Source organism: Hemicordylus capensis, chromosome 2 (genome assembly GCF_027244095.1).
Source record: "Hemicordylus capensis ecotype Gifberg chromosome 2, rHemCap1.1.pri, whole genome shotgun sequence".
Lineage (NCBI taxonomy): Eukaryota > Metazoa > Chordata > Lepidosauria > Squamata > Cordylidae > Hemicordylus > Hemicordylus capensis.
This window is the reverse complement of record NC_069658.1, coordinates 46,742,501-46,760,921: the sequence shown is the minus strand read 5'-3', so window position 1 is coordinate 46,760,921 and position 18,421 is coordinate 46,742,501. Positions and strand designations below refer to the sequence as shown.

Here is an 18,421-nt window from a genome sequence, read left to right as displayed (position 1 = left end):
ATGCCACCCAGGATTTATTTTCTGTAGCATCAATTTAAATATTATTTAGGATTTGCCAATGCTCCAACAGCAATGGTAAAAATCTAAACCCAGAATGAAGACTGGTTTAAGCTGGCTGGTGAAATTCATATCCCAGGCTCTGAAGTATAGTTTCACCAACTAGAATGCAGAATTATCTTAATTGTATTTATGAATTAATCAACAGCTAAATGTAACCACATTTTAAAAGAGAAAATCATATATCACTTGAAGGCAAGCACATGTGTGTTCTTGGCAACATTTCCCCCCAAAAGAACTCTTATAATACCTTACAAAATAATGGGGACCTCAATAAACGTTGGGTTGGATCCGGAAGTTCAGTCCTCTGTCAGAGAAAGGGAACCTCCAGATCCCCAACTCATCAGGTTCGAATGGTGTGTGGATGTGGGTGTGTATTTTTTTTTAAAAAGCTTTAAACAGAAGAAAACAAATTAATTATAACACGACTTTATTTAAATCTCAAATACTAGAAACTGGAGATTATGGCAGCTGTGAAGAACAATTAGATACAAAAATATGCTCAAGTTGAGAAACAGATATTCATTGGGCAATAAACACTGCTAAATTTTACCTCTCTTTCAAAAAAACCCATTACAATATATCCATCCATGTGAAACTGAATAGTGTAGCTTTCCATACAGATTTCCTCAAATTTTACTTTCTGGTTAAATGGATCCCCCCAACCCACCCAATACCTTATTATTCAGTCTTTTCTTGTTTTAATGGAGAATATAAACAAGCAGGAAAATTGCAAGGAAAAACAAAGTGGATCACTGGCGGGGGGGGGGGGAGGATCTTGTTCTCAACATTTAAGAGTTTAGTGGACAGTAAAATACATATTCTTTGGTTAGAAAGCAGGAAAAAAAGATGCGAAGTACTTGCTTGTGTGATAGATACACACGATAGCATTCTAAAACAGGAGACAAGAATGTCAAGAGTGTATTCTTCCCCCACTGCCAGATGGAAAGGCTATTATTATAAATGAAAGGCAGCAGTAGTAGATGCCAGGCACTTTTGTTGTGTGCCAGATTCTGAGGTCCAGATGTAAGCAGGTTACCCCTGGGACAGGACAGGCTTCAGCTCCCGCAGTAGAACAGAACCAATCACAGTTTTCTCAGTGTTTATGATGAGCCGTGCTGTAGACCCTTCCTCCAGCTCCACTGTGACTAGCATCAGTGACCCACTATGAATGGTTTTAGCAGCAAACCTAGAGAATGAAAACAAAATCTGTGAACACCTTTATACAAAAGTAAAAACAGGTGCCATGTTTTCTTAAAAGTGTAATGAGCTTAAATATCACCAGGCATCTCTGCAACAGAAAAACCTCTCCGAAACTATCAAAGCATTAACACATCATGATACCATATAAATACAGCTCTATAACCTAAAGATAAAGCCTAAAACATGCAAAAGTAGTCAATTAGACCTGTATATTCTCTAAATTGGGTCATCTGGACTTTGCTTGAAAGCTAAGTATTTTAGAAAACGCAGCTGATTTGTATTCCACAATAAGGTTCATGTATTTAGGACACCTAAAATTAAAGAGAGTTGAACTGTATTATATATTTCTCCAAAATTAGTAATATACAATTGATTAGGAAAGCGCTCTCTCTCTCTCTCTCTCTCTCTCTCTCTCTCTCACACACACACACACACACACACACACACACACACACACACACACACACTCTCTCTCTCTCTCTCTCTCTCCCCCCCCCCAAAGGACACACACTTCTAAAATTTACAATTTCCTCACTCTTTCATAATCTGAACATTACATACACTTCTATCAATGCAATACTATGAAAGGAAACCTGAGATCTAATCCTCCCTTAGTAAATTCCTAGACATGTAGAACTTACTCATTACATGAAATTAAAAGTAAAACTAGTCTTTTAAGCACTGCAATAGACTGAAAAGCTATTTAAGACACAATGAACTTCTGTCAATCCTGTTAATTCATTCTGCATGCACAGCCAGGCCCCAGAGACAGGAAGGGATGGCAGTAGCCTCTCCTTCCATGCTCCACAAAGAGCACACCACCCTCATATATATATATATATATATATATATATTTTAAAAAAGAGAAAACCCCCAGAGAACAACAAAAAAGTTGCTTCACGTTGGGCTTTTGAAAACACTAACCAGTGTGGAGCAGGTCTGTGACCCTCTGTGACCCCACTTTGCAGGGCCAATCCCCTCTCCCCTTTCTGAAAGACACGTGTCTGAATCAGAGCCATCTGCCTCAATTTGCGCGACATCTTCAGCCACAATAGGACCCAGTTAGCCCTGACAATGGCTCACAATACATAAAAATAAAACTGCTGTGCTGACAGCACGCCGTCAGCTTTTCAAGAGCAAACCAACTGGTCAGTGTCTCATGTCTGACAATTAGCATGGGCCTTGCACAGCGCCTCCTGGGCTCCTTAGGGATCTGTTTAATTACCATCAACATAAAAGAGGGAGTTTATCAGCAGATACTCAAAAAGCTTCACTCTAGACTTAATTAAAATATTAGCCTCTTCAGCAGGAAGCAGATTCTCTTTAAATGAAAAGTAATTTCTTTTTTTAAAAATTAAGCATATCAACTTCAGAATCTTGTAACACATTACACTAATTTAGGAAACATAAGTCATTCTAAAATGTCACTTTTCACAGATCAATAGATTTCTTTTATTCTGATTTAGACATACAAATTCCACATCCAACAAGAAAGGAAACCCGATCAAATACAAGTGATTTGAAATAATACCAACAGTGCCACTCAGTATTTTTTTTAACCAAAATATTAAACGGTGTTTCTCCCATCAGTTTGGAAAGAGTGATAATTATGCAAACAATAGTCTTATTAGTCTATTTATTTATTTAACATGCGTGTCTCGGGATTACAGAGAAGCAGATTATGCCTGAATTCACACAATAAACGCTCTGGAGCTGGAGCTCCCATGGTGTTTCATAGCCCCAAGGCTCATTTTACTCTTGTTCTAGTCTAAACTGCAAGTGATATAAAGTCAATGTTATTATAAAAGCAAGCATACCCCGAAGGCACAATGGGGGTCAATGCTGGCTGGGTGCCTTTATGTGCCATTTGAGCAATTCAGTGAAGAATATTTGTTTGAAATTAATACTGTACTTCAGAATCTTTAAGAAAAGATTCTATCATCATCTAACAGAGAGCTAAAGTCTGCCTGCTAAAGTTCTAACTTCCCATGTAGCATGGACTAATGTTGCTTTCGCGTCCAAGGGGAACTAATGTTGGAAGAGTTTATTGAAATCACATGACAAGCACAATCTCACATGACACTTCATTGTTAGAGAAAAATCTATTTAAAATGGAAAGCAAGACCAGTTACAAGTGATTATGGACTATCAGCACCTTTTTATTAACATCTAAAAAACCAACACACACAAGAGATGCATAGCAAGTACAGAACATAACATTCAGAAGATACATTATAATGAAACAAGATGTTCTAAGAACCTGACATTTTGTAATAAAACGATTCATCACTTGTTAAAACTGATTTGGAGAACCAAGTCTCCATGGATTATTCACACACAGAACATTTGTTTACAAACAAAGGATCTGTAACACTTATTTCAACTAGTACTTCAGCAGGCTTTCTCTTTTATTAGTCCAGTCCCTAATTCTTCTGTTCTAAGTTCAATTTTCTCTTCTTTTCAGATTTGCTGGTTACGAGAAGCTGTTACAATGGCCCATTCAGGCTAAAACTTTTTTCCCTACCCTGTACATGAAGCCTTCAATTACTGCCTGCTGAAGCAGACAGAATCCTATTAGTAAGAAAGACGATCACAAGATGCAATGCCCAGCCCTAGTGGTACGAAAATAATTAGCCCAAAGTTGACAAATGTGTAATGAAGTTGCACAATGGATGTATGTTAAGAATTTGTTGTGAATTAGTCTAATCCCGAATATTAGAGTGAAATGCTACAACACACTTTTACATGGTATTAAGGCAAAGACAAAAAACTAATTGATAATGTCAATAACATATAACTCCTGTAAAGCTATAATTAATGTAGCACAAACCCAAACAAAATGACTTCATATGAAATGCAAAGGAATCAAATTATTTGTTATCTGTGACATAAAAACTTATGAAAAATTAAAAAATTAAATTAACTTTTATGGTTATACATGCTACATGCTACAATGCTACAATGGAAACGTCGGGTTCTTAACCCTATGTTTCTCTTGTAATGCTAACATGTGGAGATGGGAATGCCTTTTCAGGGGAGAATCAGCAGGTTTTACGGATGTTTAAACTTTTTCCACCCATGGGATCTTACCTTGAAAACCTCTCCCCATCCGTTTTTAATCCACATACTCCCATACTCCTAACTCCTACTCCTAACTGTGCTTCAAACCAAAAAATAAGCCCACTGGAGGAAAAATAGCCGGGGAAGTGTTGCAGTAGGGGGAAATAAGGTGGCATGGGAAGGGTTCAGTACCCCTATTTCTGACCAATTCTTCCCTGTAGGTGTTCCCCTCTTGGCAAGTGTCTTGGCAAAATACACTTTTCTGAACTTGCGTTTTCCAAGAAAATATGTAATTCTGACAATTTAAGTTAAAACATTGTTGTCCTTTGCACTCTGGGACCCCTCATCAATTTCAGCAAAAGATATGGATCCATGCACAAATGTCTATATGTGTGGACTGACACCAACATTGAAATTTTTGGGAGCAAAAGATCCAGGTGTGCAATCTGCACATAAAGAAATCTCTGGGCTGGAGCCCGTATTTCCATTATTTGTCCTAAATGTTATGAAGCACACACTACTGGGGTTTGTTATCAATTTTTAAAATGCTCCTTTGCCTTTCAATATGTCCATATTGTGTGAGATGTTTTCCCATTAAAAAGGATTGGCTTCCCTGAATTTGCAGTATGTCTATTTTTTTAAAACAAAGGCAACTAAAATTAAACAAAAGGTTGTATACTCTCCATTCAGTAGAAGCAGCTATACATTTCAATTTGTAAAACCAAGTATGGTTCAAAAAAGTAGTTTGTTCTGCAGAAATAATTCATGATGGTGAAAACTAAAATCATTTTGGAAACATGAAATACATTCTTTTCAAAAAATTTTCTCATAAAAGCTTTTTTTAAACTTTTACTTAAAAGGAAGTGATCAACATATTTTGCACTTTATAATTTCAGATATAGAAGCAGTGCTGTCCTCTAGTGGACAGCAAACATGATGGTAGTATAACCCATTTTGATTCACTTAGCTGAAATTGAAGAACTCTCATTCATACTATTTCTATATAATGGATATTTCAGTGTAAAAGACTCTTAAGTATTAATGTTCTACAAAGAAAACATAATCTGATATTTATCAACCCAATTTTTTATATGTAGATTTATTTAAAAAGAATAATCACAACTCTTGTGGTCACACAGGACATCACACATTATATTCATTAAAAAATAAATGAAAAAACACTTGGTCATAAAACTAGCCAAGATCGCTAACATCTTTTGTTGAAATATGTAATGCATATTTCTTTATTTATATTATTTCAGTTTCATACAGTTAGGGGAAAGATGTGCAGGGCATTTCCTTAAGGAGTAATGGCGAACATGTCCTGGTGCTTTATTAATTACTGGAGGAGTGGAAGGCCATGGATTTTAAACTGGATGGTCATTAACTATCTGGGAAAAAGTGTTTGAAGGTCATTAATGACTTCAGAAGTCAAGTATAAGGAAGGTAAGAATAATTAATACCACATTTAGATCATCTGAAAGCTGAGTGGCATAATGGGAAAGGTTCTATTGCTTTGTGAATGTATTTTGGTTTGAACCACTCAAAAATCAATACAGAAACAAAGGCGGGGGGAGAACAGGGTATAAGTACACACTAATAGCTACAAATAAGCTATTAGATTATGTTAGATAAGATAACATTTAGATTAGAAAACAAGGGTATTTTTATTTATTATTAAAATTCTGGAATCTTTTTTCAGAAGCAATTGTGGGGGCAGAAAACCTCATTGTTTATAAACAAAGTTGGATACAAAGAAGCTCTCAATTTTGGTTTTAGTTTCTCTGGTTATGTTTCCCCCTCTCACCCAAGATCTTATGGGTTTGTTCACATTCAGTTCTGGACCAGGAGGCACATTCGGGACAAAGGAAGACATTTCCCCTCAGGTGCAATTGGCCAGTCATAGTTGAGGATGGTGCCTGCCTTCCCTACAGAATATAGGTTGATTCACTTGCTTGGATCATCTGGAGCTAATTGAGATGCAAGAGCCTGACTACCACTTACCTGCATTCTGCTTATAGCATGCTATGATTTGGATTACGTGAATTAATTTGTGGATGACTGATTTGCTGACAGTCCTGCTTTGCAAGAGAGCTGGATTTTATGTCTTTTGGGTCTCTACCAAATCTGATTCCATGTGCCAGGCCTGGTTGTTTTCCATCCTTTGTTGTTTCCATGGTTTCCACTCTCACAACTGCACTTGGAGAAGGAGTTGTGGGCTGTGTGAAAGCCACAGATCTTCCCACTGTTCACAGTAATGAAAGTCTCAGGAAACCAACTGACCTACTCATGTCATTACTATCATACAACCACCGAAATGGAAGCTCCTACTAAGCAACAACAAACCCATCCCATTGAATATACCAAGGAAAACCTTGGTATTCGCGGGAGTTCCATTCCCCGACACTGCTGCAGATAAGGAAACTGTGAATACAGGATAATTGAAGTCAATGTAATCCCAAAGGGACCATATTTATTTATTACATTTATATCCCGCTATAACACCAATTTTGAAAGAAGTGCACTGGATGCTGATATATTTCTGGATGAAATACAAAGAGCTGGTTATTACCTATAGAGCCCTCAATGGCTTGCGTCCAGGGTACTTAAGAGAGTGTCCTCTCTGTTGTGAACCCTGTCGCCTGTCTCTAGATAATCTGGAGAGGTCTGGTTACAGTTGCCGCTGACTCATTCGGTGGTGACTTGGGACGGGGTTTTCTCTGTGGCTGCCCCGGGGCTTTGGAATACGCTCCCTGCTGAAATAAGAGTATCTCCTTCGCTGTTTGTTTTTAGGAAGACCCTGAAGATGTACCTGTTTTCCAAGGCTTTTAATTGAAATTTTAATTTTAATATGTTTTTACTTATTGAGATAGTTTACCTGTTTTATGAATTTTAACTGTTTTATATTGTTTTTATATAATGTTTTAACTTGTACACTGCTTGGAGATTTCTATATCAGGCTGTATAGAAATTAGACAGACAGACAGACAGACAGACAGACAGATAGATAAACAGATAGATGGAACTGCAGGGGTTAGGTTCCTGGAGATTGGGAAACTGTGATAAAAACGGGCCAAAAGGGGGGAGGAGCCCCCATGAAATAAAGTGCCTTACCATGGTCTGTAGGCCTCCAGCAATGCCCCACAAAAGCACCAAAATCCATCCCTCCCGCAAAAAATTTTAAGACCCTTTTAAAAACAAAAACAAGCCACAAAATGGCTCAAAATCACAAAATGGCAGCCGGAAATGACCTCAGTGGTATTTTCTGGCTTATCTGTGGATAAGCAGATTTAACTCTTTTTTTTCCCCTTGTGTATACCAATGTTGGGGGCCAATTACCTGACTACGGATACGTGAAACCGCGGATGTGGGATCCACAAGTAACAAGGTCCTCCTGTACAACATGTCACCGGACCATGCAACAAATCCAGATCAAAAAAATGATTGTATACAGATCCAATGGCTCCATCTACAGGGCTCACACACATACACCAACAAATACACTATCTAATCTCATGCATGGAATGCCCATCAGCAATTTATATAAGGCAAACAGTTATCCCTTAGACCAGAGGTTCTTAAACTTGGGTCCCCAGATATTGTTGAGCTACAGCTTAGATCATTCCCAACCACAATGGCCAAAGAATGATAGGAGTTTTACTTCAACAACATCTAGAGACCTACATTTGAGAACCCCTGCTTTAGACAAAAGGCTGAATGGACATACAACTGATATCAGAAGTAAGATTACCAAGAAACATGTCAGTGTAGTGTAACATGTAGGGTTATAGTGTCGAGGATCTGAGAGTGCCTAGACTTAAAAAGGTACTTTTAAATATATTCCAGTCTGTACACTGGAAATCATATGGAACAGGAAATAGCAGAACAGGAATTCATTAGAAAATTTGACTGCATTAAACAAAGATTAAATAGGGGCTATGGTTTTCTGTCACAGTATAAGGATTGTACTAAATGTATTTTAACTCAGTTCTAAAAGCCTTAAAGGATCATTCTATGCTTGGCTTTCAACTGCTCCTTTTACTGTTTCTCCAGTACCAAGCCACCATCTAACACAGTGGGCTGTCACCCACAAAAGCTTATGCAACATTAAGCCATCATATGATATTTTCAGTTAGTCTCCGAGTGCTACTTATTTCTTTACAATTATTTAATTATTTACATAGAGTACTTGCAAGTATCAGTGAATAAACGGACCGCATCACAGGAACCTTTTCAAATACGTAGTCCTAAGAGATTATCCCTATGCTGAAAACATTATTCCCACAACTCATAGTGGTTGACATCTAGGCTAAGAGTTGTGTGAGGGGAATGCTTCCACTTGTGTAGAGCGGAAGGAGTGATTTTTGGTCACACACACACACATACACACACACACACACACATACACACTCCCTCTACAGCTGCCTGTGTCTTTCAGAAATATGTTCCTGATGGCAACCAACCCCCAGGGAAATGTTTTTGGGTGGTGCAGGTGGTTTCCAAAAATGGCCCATCCCCTCCAAACACGTGTTTTCCTTGTGCAAGTTCTTAGTCTGGATGATAGCCAGTGTCTCCAAAATTCAGGAAATCCTCAAACTTACAATTCATTCCTGAAAACTGTGCCTTAAGTTGCAATGTCTTAACATTGTTTCCCAAATGGAATGTTATAAATGTGGGTTTGGTTCCTGAACCAAGGCCAGATACCCTATTACCCCACTTTTAAAAGAAGGCAATGAGCAAATTCCTCCACAAAGGGGTGGGATGATGATCCAAGGGTGCATGTGTGTTCAGTTCCATTCATTTTTGTACATTTCTGCCATGAAACAAGTCACTTATGTGAAGTTTTTTTAAATTAAAAAAATAATTAAAAGTCAACAGATTGACTAATTTGCTTCAGAATCAATACACAGAGTCCTGAAACCTGTTCTACAACTGAGCTGAATTTCAGCACTCTAGGCAAAGCCATTCCAGAAATATAAGAGAGCCCCTCTTTTCCCTTGGGGAATATCATGCTGCCTTCTAAGAGAGTGGGCTCATGAACCTGGACACCCAGGTCTGTGCCTAATAGCACCCATGCAGGCATAGGATGAATTTGAATGATTGAAAATAAAGGTGATGCTCGATTTTGTCTCTTGATATTATTCATGCAAAGACTATTTATCTGCAGTCATGTCCATGTCCACCAAGCAAAGCAACGAAGTGTCAATACAAACATTACAAACATTAATTTTCCAACATTGAGAACTACTATTTTCAAGATTACAGTTGATGAAAATTTGCAGTTCTTAGCTGGTTGTAGGTTCAGCCAGCTTCATTAAATGTGACACTCAGAGTTCTTCTGGACAATTAGCAATAGCAATAGCAATAGCAATAGCAATAGCACTTACATTTATATACCGCTCTATAGCCGGAGCTCTCTAAGCGGTTTACAATGATTTAGCATATTGCCCCCAACATTCTGGGTACTCATTTTACCGACCTCGGAAGGATGGAAGGCTGAGTCAACCTTGAGCCCCTGGTAACCTTCTGGTTACAGGGCGGCAGTTTTACCACTGCGCCACCAGGGGCTCATTACCAATTATCAATTAGATTTTTATAATATATGTACAATTAAGTAGTGCACAGTTTGCAAATTTTACATAAGCATTATATTATATGCTGAACATATACTAAGAGAAGCTGGACTGGAAGATGATGAGCATGGTTTAAAGCTGGAGGAAGAAACATCAATAACCTCTGCTATGCTGATGACACCATTCTGATAGCTGAGAATGTGGATGATCTGCAAGCTCTAGTAATGAAAGTCAAGGAGCACAGTGAAAAAATTGGACTACAATTAAATGTCAAGAAGATTAAACTAATGACAATGGTACAGCAACAAGCCTCAGAATTGGCAATGAAGAGACTGAAGTGGTAGATAGCTTCTGCCTTTTAGGATCGACCATCAACAATAAAGGATCCAGCAGTGCAGAAATATGCCACAGACTAGCACTTGGTAGGGTTGCAATGAAGGCCTTGGAAAGGATATTTAGATGCTGTGATGTGTCTATACCCACAACGATTAGAATCGTTTGGACAATGTTTTTTTCTGTGATACTCTATGGATGTGAAAGCTGAACTTTGAAGAAGCAAGATAGAAAAAGTATTGCGGCTTTTGAACTTTGGTGCTGGAGAAGACTTTTGAGGATACCATGGACAGCCAGGAAAACAGAGTGACCAACTGTAGCCACTTACCTTCTGCTCCTTATTTTTCCAAGTACAGTATTATACTATAGTATTTTTCCAATAGTTTGTCTAGGTCAGTAAACTATTTATTTATTTGATTTGATTTGATCCATGTGTGCCATGCTGCTTCTTAATAGAAACTTCCAAACTCCCAGAAACCTTAGTATGTTATTCTAAAACAAACTAAAGCAATTTAACAAAATCAACAGCAAAACAGACACACAACATCATCAGCAAATCTGGCCAAAATAATTCAATTAATGATTAAAAGGGCCTGGGAAAATAAAAAAGGTCTTTGCCTGAAGCCTAAAAAACACGAGTAAGCAAGCCATGGGGAGAGCCTTCAGTAGGTGATGTGCAACACCCAAAATAGTCCTCTCCGCCACTGAATCCCCTAATTTCAGAAGAGCAGGATCACAGTGAAGGATATCCGATGATCTTAACACATGAGCAGGAACACGTAGGGAAAAGCAATCTGTCAGAGTCTGAGTTCCCAAGTTATTTAGAAGAAAGCAGAAAAACAGGTTGCTCACCTGTAACTTATGATCTGGTAGAGATCCGTCGACATCCATAAGAATGGGTAATGTGCCTGTGCAGGACCCTCACGGTAGCATGCCGCAGCTCGTTGAAGTGACTGAGCCCTACCCCCACTCCTACAGCATGCTATTTAAAGGCAGGCCAGGTACCATGTTCTTCAGTTCTTGGATGACTGCCATGGAGGACGATCATGTGGAATCAGTTGAGTTCATCACTGAAGGAGGATAGCATGCACACTCAATACGCACATAGCATAGCACTACTGCAGAGGGGTGGTTTGGGAGGGTCTTATGGATGTTGATGGATCTCTACCAAATCATAAGTTACAGATGAGCAACCTGTTTATCTGGAGCGAGATCCATTGAGATCCATAAGAATGGGTGTTTAGCTAGCTCCCAATAGGGGAGGGTGCAGTAGTAGCTACTGCAATACTCATTTCAAAACACTTCTCCCAAAGCTCACCTCAGCAGCAGAGCACACATCTAAGGCATAATGCTTGAGGAAAGGTAACTCATGGACCAAGTTGCTGCTTTACAGATGCCTGATAGGTGTGCAGCTGATGAAGTGTAGGCACGAGTTGAGTGGGCTTTGATAGCTTCTGGTGGTTTCACGTTCTGTGACTTGTAGGTCAGCATAATGAGCTTAACTAGCCATCTGGACATTCTTTGTCTTGATTTCAAGAGCCTCTCATAGAGCCCTTGTATGCCATAAACAAACGGTTGGTGGTTCTAAAGTCCTTAGTCTGATCCAGGTAATATAAAAGCGCTCTTTGCACATCCAAGGAGTGCATTGCATGTTCTAAAGGGGTAGATGGATTCCTGAAGAACATAGGGAGAACAATGTCCTGGTTGAGGTGGAAGTCGGACACTACCTTGGGTAAAAAGTCTGGATCCATTTGCATTAGCACTTTATCAGGACAGATTCTGGTGTATGGTGAATTAATCCACAATGCTGTCAGTTCACTAATGCGTTTGGCTGTAGTTATGGCAAGCAAGAAGGCAGTTTTCCAAGTCACTAGCTTGATAGATGCAGAACTCATTGGTTCAAATGGGGCCTCGGTTAAAGCCGAAAGGACCAAGGATATGCTCCATGGTTTGAAAGGTGTGTGAATGGGTGGATAAAAATTCATGAGGCCTTTCAGGAAAGCCCTACTCTGGATGTGAAAAGAGAGTATTCCCATCATAGCCTGGATGTTTTGAGGAGAGTGCTGCTAGATGCACCTTTAAAGATACATTAGCCAACCCATGTAATTTCAGATTAGTCAAGTAGAGGAGCACATCCTTAATTGTGGCTTGTCTAGGTTGTAAACTATGCACCCTTGCATAAGCTTTGAAATGAAGCAATTTACTAAGGTAATTTTTTCTGGTGGAAGACTTCCTTTGGTTATGTATGATTTTATTTAAGAGCCAATCTGCCAAGCTGTTAGGCAGAGCATGAGAATGTCTGGATGCAGTATGCTGCCATTGTCTAGTGTTAGGAAATCTGTTTCTTGTGGCAGTCATTGGTACTGGTTGCCTGTCAGTTTGAATACCTGTGGAAACCATGGCTGTCTTGGCCACCATGGACTCACTAGGATACCTAATGTTGGGACAGTAAAAAGGCGAGCAACCACTCAGCTGATCAGTGATCAAGGAAGAAACACATATGGGATCTCTTGCTGCCAATACAGCTGGAAGGCATCCCCCAGTGATCGTGGGTTGTGCCCTGCCCTGGAACAGAAATGAATGCACTTTCTGTTATCTGAGGTGGCAAAGAGATCTATAGTTGGCTGTATCCAACTCTTGAAGAGAAGTGCAATGTATTCGGTCTTGATTTCCCATTCGTGTTATTGTGGGGAAATTTGACTTAAGTTGTCCGCAAGGATGTTGTCCAGGTCCTTTATGTGGATGGCCATCGGATAGACTTGATGCCGGATGCACTAATGCCATAATTGTAGGCTGAGTGCACAAAGACTTCGGGACGCTGTCCCTCCCTGATGGTTGATATAGGCCAGGGCAGTGGTATTGTCTAACGGCACTTGAACAACCTTCCCCTGTAGAAGTGTTAGGAAGGCTTTCATTGCTTTGAAGGCAGCCAGAAGTTCCAGGAAACTGATATGTAATTGTGTTTGCTGAAGAGTCCACTTGCCCTGAATCTGATGAGTTCTGGAGTGGGCTCCTGAACCTAGCAGAGAGGCGTCTGTTGTTAGCCAAATGGAAGGAATTATCATTTGAAAAGGAACCCCTTAGAGCAGATTCCCGCCGGTCAACCACCAGTAAAGTGAGTGTAGAATTTGATGTGGGATCACTAGTTGTAGGTCTTGACGATCCACATTTGGGCGGAACACTGACAAAAACCAAAGTTGCAACTTGCACATCTTTAGCCAGGCGCATCGCACCACTGTGTTGCAGGATGACGTTAGACCAAGAAGTCTTTGAATGAGTTGGGCCAATAGGGATGGATGCTGTTGGATGCTGCTGGAAATAGAGAACCAGGTCCCTGATGCATTGGAAGTGTTCCTGAGGTAAATACGCCTTCCTGGCTCCAGTCTGGATTTTTTCCAATTGACTTGTATCCCCAAGTCTTGGAGGAGAGATAGTACGTATTTCGTCTGAGAACATAACTCTAACTTTGGAAGTCGGAAGCCAGTTGTCCAGATAAGGATAGATCAATATACCTTTTGTCCGCAGGTAGGCCACCACTGTAGTCATACATTTCATAAATACCCTGAGGGTGGTGGCAAGCCCAAAGGGTAAGACTGTGCATCGATACACTTGGTTTCCTGCGGTGAACCTCAGATATTTCTGTGTTGTGCCCTGATGCCAATGTGGAAATACACGTCTTCGAGATCCAGATCGCAAACCAGTTATCTTGGTATAGAAGAGATAGTATCTCTTATAACGCTATCATGAGGAATTTTGGACACATAGACAAATTTGTTCAGGTGGCGTAGATCCATGATAGGTCGTATGCAACCACCCCTCTTTGGGATCAAGAAGTAAAACCCCTCCCATCTGTGCACCTGCTGTACCGGGGCAATAGCCCCTTTGGCTAATAGCTCCTTCACCTCTTTCCAATACTACCTGAGAGGGTTGTGTGAACCTCATCCCTGTAAATTTTGGGGTTGTTCTTAACTCTATGGTGAACCCTTGGATATGATCTTCTGGACCCAGGAGAATATGATCTTCTGGCTGGCAGGAGAATAGAGTTCATGAGACTGGTGTTGTTTCTCACTTGCCAAGATGTTGTGGCCCCTGTTGGTGGGAAAAAGGAGGAGTTTATTGGTGACAGTGGGTGGGTCTGAACCTCAAAGATGTTTCTGAGGCTCAGTCTGCTTTGTTTGTTGGAGTTGGCTTGACTTCCCCTTGATGTGAAAAGAGTGTTTGTCATATGGCTGGTACTGCTTCCTAAAATCACGGTGCTCCTGCTGTCTGAATGCAGACTTCTGTCTCGAGTAAGCACAATATATGGAGCTGTAAGATGATGCAGATGTAGACGCGATGTAAATACTGGCAGTGAATTTTGACCCCTCCTCCCATTTTCTCCATTGTGGAGTCTGTGTCTTAACTGAAGAGGCCCTTACTGTTGAAAGGTAAGCCTTCTATTTTGTCTTTCATGTCACCCTATAGATTGGTAGAGTGAAGCCAGGCATGTCTTCTCAGAGAGATTGCAGTGGCCGAAGAACATGATTCTGAACCTGCCAGGTGTTTTGCAGTACTCAATTGCTAGCAAGTAAGTACTGTGTTTGTTGGAATTTTTTCTTGAACTCTTCTGGAGAGAGGATGTCCAGATCATTTTGAAGTGTCTCCCATATGCCATGGTTATATTTGACAGTGCAAGCTGAACAGTTTGCTATATTTATGGATAGGCATGAGGTGGAGTAGATCTTTATGCCCAAAGTATCAATTTTTCTCCCCTCTTTGTCTGCAGGCGGGGTGTGACGACAATCTGTCTTCAAAGAGGAGGTGCCACAGTTGATGATCAAAAAGTTTGAAGAGGGATGTTTTAGAAGGTACTCATTATCTTTTTCCTGTACCCAATACAAACTTTCTAGTCATTTGGAAGTGGGGGTTGTAGTATGGATCACTTCCCATGCACATTTTGCAGCCCTAGAAATGACTGGGAGGACTGGCAGCACCACAGGTTGAGACTGAGATTTTATAATAAAATTATAAATGGTATCATCTATAGTGGCTAGCTCAGATTTTAGATCAAGACTGCTGCCATCTCCCTAACATGATGGAGATAAGCCTTCATTTCTTCATTAGGCAAAACACTGTGGTCGGAGGGACATCGTTAGGAAGATCGGCTAAGTCCTCTGATTCATCAGGGTCAGACTTGAAGTCTGAAGAGCTGTGATGTTCAGAAGGTGAGTGAGTTGGTGACGATGGTACATACAGCTGAGTCTCAATGGTAACCTTTCCTTGTGGTGCTGAGACCCCATATCAGTGCCTTTGAACACAGTCAGAGTAGTTGTATTCACCAAGTGCTTTACTGGTGGCCAGGTGACCATTTGATTGCTATAGAAAAACTTTGTACAGCAGGTTTCTCCGGTAAGGTTGTGCCATCACCTCCAACTGAGACTGGATAGTATGAACTGGAGTCACTGCAGATGCCAGAGGTATGTAAGACTTTGGTTGCAGAGATCTCCAGGACTGATCTTGAAAATTATAAGCTAAGCCAGGAGATCTAGAGTTGCTGATGTAAGAGTTGCCCCTGCAGCAGACAAGTGTGCAAACCCATATGAATGCCACGAAGATGGGCCTGTCAAATGGGCAGACAACAGAGTACCTGGTGCTGGAGTAGGTTGATCTGGAGGAAAAACTTTGAATGTCGATGTTGAAGGAGTACTTGATTCAGAATCTAATATGGAGAGCAAGGTGCAGGCAGTCATAGGATGCAATAACATCTCCCTGTCCTCTTGTTCGACATCGAACATCGGTATAGGGGCTTGGCATCGTGGAGCCACCAATCTTGATACCAACAACACCAGAGTATGTAAAGTAGACACTGGACCTTGCACAGCCATTGTCGATGGAAGATGTTTCGACGCTGATGGAGATTTTTGGTGTCGACTAGGCGTCAACAGAGCCAAAGAGTTGACTGGAGTGGGGAATGGAGATAGAGAATGCGCCCTCGATGTCAACAGTCTCGGTGTCAAAGGGTGGTTGACATTGAGCAGTTTCTCTGATATCGGCCATGTCTTCTTCATTGATGTCAACGTTTTCAATGAGCGATGGTGATCGATCTTGACTGCAGCCACTGAGGATTTTGGTGGCAAGATTTGTAAACCAGATGGGGATGATGTTCTTTCTTTCATTAAGTCCACAGTCCTTGACTTCTTAGGTCATGGCAAAGGTGAACGAATATATGATCTTGAAGTTTTTCCTTTGACTTCAAATGTCATGGTGTCGATGTTGGAGTCAACTTTGACGGAGACTTGGGGCTTTTAACAGCAGTCGATGGTCTTGTCGGTTTCAAGGAAGTCGACTTAGGAGTTGATGCCAGGTCTTTTAGAAGCCAATGTTGAGGCTGTAGGGCGAGGGTCTCCCGGCATCGAAGGGCTTAACACCTAATCATAAATGGCAGCACAAAGCCACAAAGCCCAATTTTTTTCCACTTGCTTAGAAAATGACAAGCATATCTAGCAAGAGGAGACATTGTGCTCCTTTTCTAAGCAAATCATACACAAATCATGGAGGTCTTTCAAAGAGAGCTTGGCATTACAGCCTGTGCACCACTTGAAAGTCCGTTTCTCCTCAGCTATGTTAGGTTATCCAAAACCATGGTTTAAGTCCATTCAAAAAGGTTGTATTAACGCTAACCAAGTCTGGAAGACATTCCAAGTAAAATACCGATATTAACAGTTAGTTCCCCCCTGCCCCCCAATAGATGAACTCACACGAAGAACTTTTACCGACGAGGAGCGACAGCCCGAGGACTGAACGCAGTGGCGGTTGGAAAAGAACTGAAGAACATGGTGCCCTGCCAGCCTTTAAATAGCATGCTGTAGGTGTGGGGGCAGGGTTTGGTCACCTCAACTAGCTGCAGCATGCTACTGCGAGGGTCCTGCACAGACGCATTACCCATTCTTATGGATCTCAATCCAGATACACGTGTTTCTTCCTCTCTCACAAAACTAGAATGAGGGGTAATCCCATGAAATGGAAGGTTGGAAAATTTAGGACAAAATTTCCAAAGGAAATACTTCTTCACACAGCGCATAATTAACTTAGAATTCCATGTCACAGGATGTGGTAATGGCCACTAGCTTGGATGGCTTTAAAGGAGGCTTAGACAAATTCATGTAGGACAGGTCTACCAATTGCTACTAGTCTGGTGGCTATAGGCCAACTCCAGCCTCACAGGCAGGATACCACTAACTACCAGTTGCAGGGGAGCAATGGTAAGAGAGTGGGCAAGCCCTCACCCCCTGCCTGTGGGCTTCTCGAAGTGGGTGGGCCACTGTGTGAAACAGGATGCTGGACTAGATGGGTCTTGGGCCTGATCCAGCAGGGCTGTTGTTATGTTCATGCAAGCATGAACGTGTGTATGTGCATATGTACACCTTACATATGTAGGAGGTTAGTTATAGACAGACTGTTGCAGTTAAGTGGAGGATATTATGATAATAGTTCCTATGATTAACAAATGGAAATATCTCAGAAGAAAAAAGAAACCAACACATGCTTCAATCAACCACCTCATTATTCTCAAGTGAAGTCTCAAATGTTCATCTGTTCACACACACAATTACAAACACTGGAATTGTGTCATCCAATTCTTTCAGGAAACCCTCACACTTTGTTTACCTGTGAATGTTATCTTCACCAGAAGAAACCGCACCAAGGTTTGCTATGTTGACCACCTTCTGCATTATAACAAGGCGAGTCGAGTTCTGCGGCGCCACAGTGACCGTGGTGGATGTTTCATTCATACCAGTCAGCCTTCCTGAAATAATAAAACAAAATACATACATCTATGTAGTCAATTTCATAATGAAAATTGGCAACAATAATGACATAATGCTTGGTAATACATACAGCTACTGCAAAAAGTGTTTAAAAGTTATTAAAAATATTTCCTCGCATTTTCTAGTAGCATACTATGAACACAAAATCAACCCTTTGCAATTTTCAAACTACAATATACTTTCATATTATCAGATATTCTTAGATATTTGCTCATAATTTTACACTGACAAAAGAAATCCCAACAACTGAAGACTGCAGTATGTATATATATATATATATATATATATATATATATATATATATATATATATCTACACTCCCCAAAGTTGCATTTTCATATGCAGCACACTGTGTGGAACACATACAGCTTTTCCATTTTAACCATG

The 18,421-nt window shown here is 40.5% G+C and overlaps 1 protein-coding gene across 1 annotated transcript in view; it reads right to left on the bottom strand.

The window, feature by feature from the left end:
- Positions 1-470: 470 nt before the first annotated feature.
- AP3B1 (adaptor related protein complex 3 subunit beta 1) overlaps positions 471-18,421 on the bottom strand; it is a 211,232-nt gene continuing 193,281 nt past the window's right edge. Inside the window, 2 exon segments of the mRNA XM_053295883.1 lie at positions 471-1,246; positions 17,874-18,012. Of these exon segments, the coding sequence (XP_053151858.1) occupies positions 1,093-1,246; positions 17,874-18,012 (293 nt within the window). The 3' untranslated portion in view covers positions 471-1,092.